The sequence below is a fragment of the Drosophila suzukii genome, chromosome 3 (genome assembly GCF_043229965.1).
Source record: "Drosophila suzukii chromosome 3, CBGP_Dsuzu_IsoJpt1.0, whole genome shotgun sequence".
NCBI classification, from domain to species: Eukaryota; Metazoa; Arthropoda; class Insecta; order Diptera; family Drosophilidae; genus Drosophila; species Drosophila suzukii.
The window spans coordinates 79039671-79052165 of record NC_092082.1 but is presented as its reverse complement, the minus strand read 5'-3'; the positions used below and the strand labels follow the sequence as shown (position 1 = coordinate 79052165).

Below are 12495 nucleotides of genomic sequence, written 5' to 3'. Positions count from 1 at the left end.
CTTTTGCTGCTGTCGGTGATTGTGGGCGCCATTGGAGGCAGCGCCAATCGATTGTGTGCATTTTTTCGGTGGCGTTAAGTGTTGACTCTCGGGAAAATCGAGGGGGGAAATCGTGGAAAATGCAGGGGGAAATGCCGAACTACTGCTGCTGCTGCTGCTGCTGCTGCTGCTGTCGTCGTCCTGATAGCGAGCACAGACAGACTGCAGCAGCAATTTCAGTGAGCCGCGGGGAACAGGACGAAGTGCAGTAGCGTCATCGATGGCTGTGTCCTGTTTATTGGGGGGAGCACATTAGAGTGAACCTTATGCGGAATGATATGGATAATAATTGAAATTATTATAGTATTTTAAGTACCTTAACTAAAATTAAAGTACCTTAATTTAAAATCAAGATGTAAAATAAGAAGAATCTCACTAAATTTTTAAAAAAGAAAAAAAAAATTTTTTTTTGTAGAAAACTTTTTAATTGATTTTAAAGAAAAAGACATCATATATGTAAGAAGAAGCTGTAACGATTTATATGTATTAGATAATACTTTTTCTCAGTCATTTTGTCCTTCTTGTACAACATGATTAAAAAAAAAAATTTGAAAATCCATTTTAGATAGGACTGGATTGAAGACCACCCTAGAGCAAATCATCCCAGTGGGGGGGGGCAGGGACAGATGGAGATACGAGTGCAGCACAGTGCAGTGACACCTTGAGGCGCTGTTGGCAAACTATAGAAATCACATAAACGCCACGCCCTGCAACCCGCCGCCCGGAAAAGTCCAGCTCCTAGCCCGCATTCGCTGGATGGCAAAAACAAAAAAAAACACACACCATAAGTGTGGAAAAGGGGGGCACCAGAGGAGATCAGAGACAGCCCACATGCACTGGCCGTGGAAAAGAAAATGCAGCGTAAAAATGCATAAATCCGTGGGATTTAAAGATTTCGCTGGAATTTGTGATTTCCCGCATTCGCTTTTTATTTTTGCACATTTCGCTTGCGGCTGGTGAATTTTCCCTTTTTGTTTTTAGTAACGCCCCTTCCTTTTTTTATTTGGTGTGTGGCTGTGGGTGTTTGGGGCGTGACTGGATTTACGCGCTGTTCGTCCTGAAGACAAAAAAAAAGTGTCCTTTTCGGTGGTTCGAATGTGCCACATCCATTCCCAATTCCCCGCTTTGACTGTTTAACACGCGCAATCAGCAACGCTACAAATTTCATATGACATTTTAAGTTGTTTTGCATCGCCACGCCCACACCAAGCGATTCCAGCGATTTGCTTTCAGCGGCAAAAATCCTCGACAGCGCTTTGTGCATTGCATTTTGGTGACTTTGGGGCATAATATTTCCACGCGCGATTCGCATTTCCACTTGCCATTGTTGCCACTTTGCAATTCTTTTTTTCATTCTGTTTTTGTTTAGCCCAGCTCAAATGCAGATTTTCACTTTTTGCATAGGGTCCTGGCGCTTGATTTCTGTTTTAGTTTATTGTGAGTGTTGCAAGCCTCATGTTGCAGCAGCCTTTCCAGTCCCCAGAAGCCAATCACACATATACATAAGTAAATCTAATTAATTTGCGTATATTTCACCGACGCAAAAAGTGCAAGTCTAATTGCGAAATCGTGTATTGGGACTTAATTGATTTCAATTCAAATTTATTCTAGTGAAGGTGGACGTCTCGGGGGCAATATTAGTTCGAACCTTTCAGCTTCAATTACATTCAAACAAAAACACCTCTTAATGAGGTAGAAAACTAGTGACGATCGCACCTTCAACAAACAAAAGCTCTGACATCAACCTTTGGGACGAAAATCTATTATACGATCTTTAAGTAAATAGATTTTTTTAATTTTTCTCTTTCGGCACGCCGCATTACAATATGCACGTGTACGCAATTAGCTGATTGATAAATCGAGTCATAGAGTCGAGTCATAGAGTCGAATCATAGAATCGAATCATAGAAGCGAATCATACAATCGAATCATAAAGTCGAGCCATAGAGTCGAGTCATAGAGTCGAATTATAGAGTCGAATCATAGAGTCGAATCATAGAGTCGAATTATAGAATCGAATACAACTAGACTAGTACACTGGGGCATTTATTTCCAAGTCACTTAACAGATCATATTTTCTAATTTTTTCTTTTACAAATTCACTGCTCTTTCTTCCAAACCAATTTTACAAATATTTCAAAAGTGTTGGTATGCAATCCTTTCGGTTTTTTGCTATACCTTTCGTTACGATTGGACCATCACAGAAGACTTTCATTTCTTCGTGTATATAGGTATAAAGTAGTCGCCTGGTTCGCTTCGTCACTACGTGGACTGCCGTGCAGGGTAATATACAAAATAAATAGTTTACAATTATTTCCACTCAATTAGCTTGCTGTGGCAAACATTGAAATGCATGTTATCAGCTGGAAACAAAAAATGGTGAAAACTTTAATTTATTTTACTGGTTTAAAGATAATGTTCAGTCGTTTGAAATCCAAATTACTTTAATATTCAAGAGGAAGCTTTTGTGATATTAGTGTCAAATATGCAGATTTAGTTCTCAGTTAGATTTTTGAGGTTTTCATGGACATGTCCGGCTGCTTTCCCCTTATAAGCTACATGATTTAATGAACTGTTGATTTGGCAAATGCGCGATCCGGGATGGCAACGCACATATTGACTAACTTCCTCTCCGTTTCGCCCATCTGTCTGCCATCCCGCTCATATTTGACTTCTGTGCTATGCGTTTCAAACAGTTTTTCAATGTGACAGGAAGGCAAAGTGCATGCACTTAGAAAAAAAAAAAAATTGGGAATTTAAAATTTTGAAAATATATCACTGAAAATGTAAATGTTTTAGAAATAGATTAGAAAATAGAGAAATGTTAAACAAAAGTTGATATCTCTTTAATTTAGTTTGAAAATATTAGTTCTATGAACCTACATTTTTTTCAGCAGTTGCTGACCACAACTGAAAAGAGAAAGGAACAGCCTTGTTTTAAAAATTCAAAAAAAATATTTAGAACTCTATAACCATAATGTTATATAGTTTTTAAATGTATAAATTTGGTTTCAGTTTTTTTTATTAGTGTAGTGAACAACTGAAGGGCGAGGGGAACAGCCAGAGCAGCACGAAATTATTTAACATGTAAATCAAGGCAGAGGCAAAAGCGAAAAATCTAACAGAGCTCAGTGCGAAACTTTTTTAATTTCAAAGCAAATAGCGGAGGGGATTTTTTTGAGCAGGGGGGGGGGGGTTAAGGCGGGAAGGGCGGGAGTTTTGGGTCAGCTGGATGTGGGGGCGTGGCGCTTGTGCAGATTATGAGGCGGTGGCAGTGGCGAAATCGCGATGATTATAGTCACGTACTTGTCACCCCGCCCACCGCTGAGTTGTAATTACACATGTGTGCATGTGTTGGTACAGTATCTATGTGTGTGTGTGCGAGTGTGTAGGTTGGCAAATATTGACGCTCAACTTTTATTTACGCACACAAATGTTCAAGTTTCCAACAAAAGATAAATATGAAGTATTCTAAATCGTTGCCATGCCGAGCTCGTAATTCCCCCTCTCTTCCAGAAAAAAAAACGAACCACCCACTGCGAATTCCCCACTCGGTACTCTGTGCCATTTACTCATTTAACTGACAGTTAAAATTACAAACGCTTATCATGTACCAGAATCATATCATACGGAATAATTTATTATGCCCAACGCTTAATGTAATTCCCGAGCAGCGAAATTTTCGCTTCACATGGCCGACGAAGACGACGATGAGGATGAGAATGAGGATGGGGATTTTGGGGGTACTGGGATATAGATATATGTATGGACTGGGTTATAGACTGGGATGTCTGGGTGTGCTGGTTAACTGACTGGTTTTGTCTTTGGGATAGATGGAATAAAGTGCGCAACATACGAAATGAATATGTGCGCGCACACACATAGTTTTATTTGCTCAGCTTGCCTTCTTTCATTCGAGACCCTCGCGTAATAGACATCGTACATATATATCCTATATGTGTATATAAATGTAGATATATAATCACGAGGATGGGTGTGCGCTGGTTTATGCTCTGCACCCTGAGGTTAATTAAGATTTTGCCATGCATTTGTTTGAACAAATGGTGTTTGTGCTCCAATCCAGTCGAGTCAGCGAAATGAAAAAGTTTTATTAGTTGTAATCCCTAATTAAATTAAAACTGTTCCCTCTAATTAAATGCGGGCTGAATGCGTGATATATGATAAATGTAGAATTAGATTATTAGCGTTGCTCATGCCAGACATGGCTCATCCATTAATCATTGGGAAAATATTTCAATGTTTACGAGGAACCGTTTAACCTATGTTCTCGAGGTGATAAGTGATTAATTTACCTTAATTTCAGTTAGCAGGGTGTTAAAGGTAAACACAAAATTAGTTATATATAAATTGTTTTTAATTATATGCCGGTATATGCCCCTTTAAATGCTGAATTTTAATTGACAACAGAAATAATCTGTAAAATCAGTCGTGCTGTAGTAAATAATTTCTTTTTTAATATTTGATTAACCCCAATTCAAAGTGATTTAGTTGTTCGAGTGCTCTTCATATATCTGTGTACTCGAATGTATTTGCTTCTGTATGGGTAAAGCATTTCACTTAACTCATTAATTATATGCAAGCTATTTTCATTAATATGTTGATGTATTCTCAATCGGCACTGAGGCATAAATAATTTGAGATTAATTCAATTTTGTGCACAGTGTGCTATAATATAATTTAATGGTTATAAGAATTACTGAAAATCCAATTGCGTTTGGGAATAATTATCCTTCTCTTAAAGGAGATATATGGCGATAAAATGTATCGGTTTGTTTAATAGCTTCAAAAATGATATACCTCTAAAATCGTAACCTACTGCTTACCAGCCCAAGGGCTTGATTTTATTATTGACTGAACTCAAAAATTCTTTTAAAGTAACATGCAAACAACTAAATAAAATAATCTAAATAGGCACATCCTTGCGCGTGGACACGCCCACAACGAGGGCGTAACCGGGTTTGAAGGGCTCCAGGAGAACCAGTTCGATGGGTTCCAACTGGTGCCCCCTGAGAAGCTCCTTATCGGCTTCAAAGGCCTCCTTATTGGACACCCCACCATTGCTGTTGGCCGCTTGTAAGTAGACCACAAAGTGACCACCAGGTACAAGGAAATGTCTAGCATTTAGCATCAGGGAACGAATTTGATCCGCCTGTGGTAAATCGGAGAAGATAATGTCAATGCAGGCGGGCACTTCAAGACGGTACTTATATGGCATGGTGGCATCCTCGATAACTGGTACAATATTCGAACGACTATTGGCCAGGGTCGTCAGTTGTCGACCAGCCCAAGGACCCTGCTCCACGGCATAGACCATCCCAGATTCACCCACTATATCCGAAATGTGGGACACCGATCGTCCGAAACCGGCGCCCAAGTAAAGCACCTTTGACCCACTTCGCAGATGTAAATCACAGGCACCTCCCATGATTCCGGCAGCCAGTTTGGATTGAAATGGTGACCAGGCACGGAATTCGCAACGTTTTCCACGGAAATCCGAAGAGATCCGCTGTTCTCCGTAATCATCCGAACTGGAACTTGTACTCCGGGTGAGCAATTGGATGGCATCGAAACGGTTTCGGGATAAGTAGACCCCGAAATGGCGGTGCTGTTCAATGCGATCGAGGGGCACATTGTAAGTCTTGTTCTCTACTTTCAACTCCTGACCTTGACCTTGATCTTTGACTTGATCTTTGACTTGACCTTGAGCCTTATCCTGAGACTGAGTCTGAGACTGAGCCGTGCCTTCGGATCCGTTGGCACTTCTCAAGTTCTTGTTGGAGGTCTTGGATGCGGGCTTCCTCGAGTTTTGGTTAGGGATTTTAGTCGAGGTCTTCTTGGTGGTATTTACTGAGTTAATGGCGGTGACTTTCGGTGGATCAGGATGAGAGGCCTTCCCGGGTGCTCCACCGCCACGAGGCTTAGTTCCGCGGGGACGCCGCTTGGCGTTGAATTCCTTACTCATTGTATAGGATAGATAGGATATCCAAATGTTGTTGCTTGAAACCGATTTATCACCACACCAAGACTATCGAGATATTGTCTGAAACCGATTTTTCACCACATCAGTTGAGTGATCGAAGTTTGAAGTGGAACCCAAGGACTGAGGTTCAGGTTTTCAGTCAGGGAATACTTTTAAAAATTGTGGCTTATTGTAAATTATTTATTATTGTACTTTGCAATACCTTGTAATCTCTAAACTTTCAATGGTCAAAGAATTAACCTTTGTAGAATCCTTTGAACTATTATATCATACAAATATTTGTAGATGTAATCGCTTTTTCAAGTATTTCCCATTACTGAATATACATAAATGGTAATCACTATAAATTGTATTCATAACTCATCCTTGAGGCCGAGTTTTTTTATGCGAATAATAATTAATTTTATTCCCCGCATACGGAATCCCCCAAGATAAATGCACTGCGAGAAAAGGGGAGTCGGGGTGGAGTTCTTTCCCTTGGGGTTCGTTTGCGTGGGGAACAAAGGTCAGTCGATTCGCCGCGTCTAGAAAGTGTACCCACAAATGCTGCACATAATTTAACAAAGTGAACTGCACCGCAGTAGCAGCAACAAGGGCAACAACAACGACATCATGGGCAATAATAATGGCCCAGAACAGGGGCAACAACAAGAACAACCGGCGAAACAACAGCAGGCAGCAACATTTCGACTTCATTTTGTTGTGGTTTTCTTTTTGCGCTCGCCAGCCCACCGCCCTTACCGCCCCCTCGATCCCTCTTTTTCTGGCAATGTACATAAAACTTTTCGGGCCACTACAATTTTTAATGCACTCTCTGACATTGTGAGGGGGCGGGATGGGTGAAAAAAAGGGGGTGGTGAATGGGGGCCATTCTGGAGAACAAGCAAATGAAACTCAAGTGCATGTAGCGCTGGCCTGGCCAAGTGGTACAATAAAAAAACTTGAAACATAGGTTTTTCAGTCGAACTCTACAATACCCTTTCAAAAAACCTTCGAAACATTATGGAATTTCAAATGTTTTCTGATAAAACATATTTTATACAAAATACCGAGGTTTTCGCTGTTTCGATCCTTAAAACTATTTTCATATGATCTATAAAAATGGGATTTAATTCAGAAACCAAGTCATAAAAAACCATTCGATACATTCTCCAAATTCAAATGTTCTTTGATAAAACATAGATTATACAAAATACCCAGATTTTTGCTGTTTCGATCCTTAAAACTATATTCATATGATCTATAAAAATGGAATTTTCTTTATACGAATTTAATATATTGTTCAGTATCTTCTGTTTTTTCATTAACAGGTTATAGGATTTTGTTACCAGTTATTAAAGCAAGTTCTAAAATCCCAGTTGGATATATTATTTGTAAAAATAACCATCGTGTTGATGGGAAACGATCATATGAATGCCAGAATTAGCAATTAATCATCAAATATAAAATTTATTACTTTACCAATTTATGTCAGAAGTTGAAATACTCATCATTAGGGTATAAAAACAAACCGACGTCGAAAAACATCACAAAACAAACGAAAAAAATCCAGCAGGAATGAAATAAAACAGGCACAAGAAAGCCCAAAAAGAAAACAATAATAATACACCAGGGGCCGTGGGTGAAAGGCGGGTAGAACTCAGATTTTTAATAAACTTGCCGCGGCTCCTTTCTCGCTTTTCGCATTTTGCTGCATACTTTTGGGCGCAGCGACAATAGTCGCATTATTGTTGCCACAGCAGCTCCTTATTTACGAGTATTTGCCTAGGAATGTGGCGAGCCAAGTGGCCAAAAAGGACCTTTACCCACCCCATCCATTGCAGCACCTCCTCCTCATCCGTATAATGAGCCGCCGAGCGCCAGACGACGACGACGGCAGTTCATGAAAAATCAAGAGCCAAGAACTTTTGGCCAAAAAACTTTGACTCAATGTAAATTTTGCCCGATCATGTTTGAAGTTTATCCAGCGGGTGGAAGAAGGTTAGTTTTCGTGGCCATGTTAGGACCACCTACACGACACGTCCGCTGCAACACCATTAACCCGCTGGGACCCGAGATGACACCACACATACCATCCCGTATGGCAGACCGTTAGCCGAATCCTTATGCCACCATGACACGGTTCCAAGAAAGAATGCAAATTTTCGGTATGGGAACCCAAAACTGCACTTCTAGATTCCATAATTTGAGTAATTTGATTCCGATTTTGTCGTGGGATACCTCTTTAAACTCGTGGTGGAATTCTCTAATGATCTGCATTAAAATTTTTCTTGTTAATGAGAGTCCAAATTTTGACCCATTTTCATGTTCGATTTTTCCGTATTTCCAAAGGTGTTCAATATGGGAACCCAAAACTGTACTTCGAAATTCCATAACTTGAGTAATTTGATTCCGATTTTGTCGTGGGATACCTCTATGAACTCGTAGTGGAATTCTCTAATGATCTGCATTTAAATTTTTCTTGTTAATGAGAGTCCAAATTTTGACCCATTTTCATGTTCGACTTTTCCGTATTTCCAATGGTTTTCAGAATGGGGACCCAAACGGCACTTCGAAATTCCATAACTTGAGTAATTTGATTCCGATTTTGTCGTGGGATACCTCTATGAACTCGTAGTGGAATTCTCTAATGATCAGCATTTAAATTTTCTTGTTAATGAGAGTCCAAATTTTGACCCATTTTCATGTTCGATTTCCAAATCGTATTTCCAAAGGTTTTCAATATGGGAACCCAAAACTGTACTTCGAAATTCCATAACTTGAGTAATTTGATTCCGATTTTGTCGTGGGATACCTCTATGAACTCGTAGTGGAATTCTCTAATTATCTGCATTTAAATTTTTCTTGTTAATGAGAGTCCAAATTTTGACCCATTTTCATGTTCGATTTTTCCGTATTTCCGATTGTTTCCAGTATGGGGGCCCAAAACTGCACTTCGAAATTCCATAACTTGACTAATTTGATTCCGATTTTGTCGTGGGATACCTCTTTGAATTCGTGGCGGAATTCTCTAATGATCTGCATTTAAATTGTTCTTGTTAATGAGAGTCCAAATTTTAACGCATTTTCATGTTCGATTTTTCCGTATTTCCGATTGTTTCCAGTATGGGAGCCCAAAACTGCATTTCTATATTCCATAACTTGGGTAATTTGATTCCGATTTTGTCGTGGGATACCTCTATGAACTCGTAGTGGAATTCTCTAATGATCTGCATTTAAATTTTTCTTGTTTATGAGAGTCCAAATTTTGATTCATTTTCATGTTCGATTTTTCCGTATTTCCATTGGTTTTCAGTACGGGGACCCAAAACTGCACTTCGAAATTCCATAACTTGACTAATTTGATTCCGAAATTGTCGTGGGATACCTCTATGAACTCGTAGTGGTATTCTCTAATAATCTGCATTTAAATTGTTCCTGTTAATGAGGGTCCAATTTTTTTATCTCATTTTCATTTTCGATTTTTTCTTATTTTCAATAGTTTTCAGAATTCTATGGAAGTACACACCATTTTCTCAAAACGTTTAGTGACACTATCATCCGCCCGGTATCATAAGGCCATAAGCTCCTGCCTCAGCTTGCTTAACTTGGCCGGAACGTGATGGTCGGAATGGACTGCAACGGTTCCCATTCGCCTGGTGCAAGGTGGGGGAATGCATTTTTAAAATACTCGCGCGCATTTTCGCAAATGGCAACAAACGGCGCCAAGTTTAGCAGCTGCGCTGCCTTCGGGTGCTGTAAAATGCAAAATCCAAATGCCCTGCTCCCTTTTTGCCATCGCCTGCATGGCTTTTGGCATAACATTTTTAGCATATTTGTTGTAGTCTAAACACGTGACAAGTGTGCGAGTGTGTGAGAGTGCCATTAGTCCCTTGGTCATGTGCCGGGTACGGGAAACTCACGTGCCATCTACGGATATGCAGCTATTGCCAGGCAAAAAGGCCAAAATAAAAACCTTACCGCAAGAACTTCGCTGGCGACAACAACGCCAAAATACGAGAATGGCCTTTGACCGGAGGGAAATCGCTGTGGTCATACATTTGCTATTGCATCGGCATACTTTCCGGTCCACATTTTAATCAATTTTTCAGGCATTTAAGTGCGCAACTTCCGAGGGTCTCTGTAGTGTACTGCTATATATTATACTGGTTTAATGTTATTCCAAAAGAAGAAAAAGGAAAAACAATGGTGTCAGAAAGTATACAACATAAAACTAAAAAAAATATATTGTTGCATACTTATAGGCTTCTTTATAGATGTTTACAAAACCAAACATTATCAGAAGTGAGAGATTTCTGAGACCAAAAATCGTATTTCACACTTTTTCATCACATTTCATTTCACAATTTTCGAGAGCAACAATCCAGTAATCGGATTGTGCCGAATTCCACATAGTTTACGAGCTCGCCTCGCGACCTAGCCCAAAATCCCCTGTAGAGGACTGGCGACAATAATGCCTGAAATTAAATAAATATGCTCGAATATTTTCAGTTTATGGCGATGTAAGTTGGTGGCAAAGTGTGCGAAATATATTCGATAAATACTTGAATATTAAATCAGCTTAATGCGGACGAACGGCGTGTGCATGGCAATCCACCTAGCGAGCTCATTAAGCCCATAAGCTTTATTGATTTTTAACAAGCTTCCAATGGCTGTGACGTAAATTTACAAAAATTAATTATTGCCAGCCGAGCTGAGTGGAAAATTCATTTGAATTGATTTGAGTTGATTTTATTTTTAACACAATTTAATTTAACCATCAACTTGCAACCCATTAAGGCAAACTCGATTGCATTATAGAGTGATATTTTTCAGGGTATTCTTTTGACAGCGCATATCTTACTGCACTGGAGGAGAGAATGAAAGGTGTTGTAAAATACAAAACATATTAAGATAATAACCAACTATACTATTTTTTCAAAAATATTAAAATTACATCAAAGGTCCCATTACAAAAAGAAAGTATGATAAAAAAAATAAATACAAATATTTCTTAAGATAATACTATAATAAGATCGCCTTAAGAAATGTTAATAAACGGGGCCTTATCATAGCATTAACCCTAAAAATAGTGATAATGGAGTACCTTTCTTTAATTCATTGAAAATATAACATTGAATAAATACATTATGAAATTAAAAACGAATTATTAAAAGGTGGTATTTCTCTTGTTTTCCAAGATTTTTCTCAGTGTCTGCAACAATGGCAGTGTGTTCCATCAGGATGACAGGAGTGCAGCAAGCCACAGCAAAACATTAACATCAGCTTGGCTGACAGCTGCAGAGGCTGCAGCTTCAGCTTCAGCTGCAGAATCAGGAACAGGATGAGATAACCCCGATTTGGCCTTGCCAAGAGCACTAGCTGCAACTGACTGATAACTGCAGCCATTTGCCATTTGTTTCGCCAACTGCCCCTGCCCCACCCCCTACTTTTCCGACCAACCGCCGGAGGTCCTTTCCAAGCACAACAAATGAAATCGATAAGAAACTAAGCGGCTTGCCGGCGAAATTCCATTTCTTTTCGAGCGAGGCTGCAACTGCAGCTGCGGCTTAAGCTGCAGGATGCATTCCGCCATGTCTGCCGGCCAAAATGCGGCCAACAGCGACAAGGACTGGCATGTGGCTAATAGGATTTGGCCGCCACATCGCCTGGATTTGGGTAGGAGGCAAGGGCCAAGGTGGGCGGTAAATGTGCTTTTCAATTGTCTACTCCGATGCACAAGGCCGCCGCGGGCTAATGCAGCACTAAGCAGTTGGGGATTGGGCTTAGAAAAGATTTGCCCAATATTTTTCCGCGACGAGCACAGCCTAGTAAGTTACGCTAGGTAGTCATTTCACGACTGATTGCGAACAACAATAAATATTATTTTATCTGCATATTGACTTGCTTTTTAAGTTTCTTTAGTTTTTTTATTAAAGAAATTAGTGATTTCCGAATTGAGCATCAGACAGTTTATTAAAGGTGATTGCTCCCTTTTAACGTTTCAGTAAATTAGTAAAAGTTATCATCAAGGGTGTTCTTCAGTGTCGGATCCGGAATTTGGTTGTGAGGGGAAGTAAAAAAAATTTTTAGAAATCAAGTTTTTTAAATAAAATACATATAACATATTCATTTTTACCCGAGTGGGGGATCTAACCCCTAACCTAAAATGCAAGTACTTTATAAATTACATCCTATGTATTTAATAATTAAAAAATAGAAAAGAACAGAAAAGATAATTGGAAAAGAATAAGAAAATTATTCGTCAGATAACAAACATTTGCTTATTATTTATCATACAAATAAAACTTTCGATTTTATTTCTAAACTGGTTTTAGTATCATTCGTTAAAAGGTCGAATGCTGTTAATAACAGCCTGTTCTACATTCTTACATAGTCTGCTAAAGGTTTAACATTATGCTAGGACTAACATTTTCTGTTAGGTCTTAAGAGCTGTTCAGTAAAAGTCTCCACTC

The 12495-nt window shown here is 39.3% G+C and overlaps 1 protein-coding gene across 1 annotated transcript; it reads right to left on the bottom strand.

Moving 5' to 3' along the window:
• Nucleotides 1-4873: 4873 nt before the first annotated feature.
• LOC108011585 (uncharacterized) lies at nt 4874-6156 on the bottom strand. The gene has a single exon (XM_036818025.3). It carries the CDS (start codon nt 6020-6022, stop codon nt 4964-4966), a length of 1059 nt encoding a protein of 352 aa, XP_036673920.3. The 5' UTR covers nt 6023-6156; the 3' UTR covers nt 4874-4963.
• Between the last annotated feature and the right edge of the window lie 6339 nt (nt 6157-12495).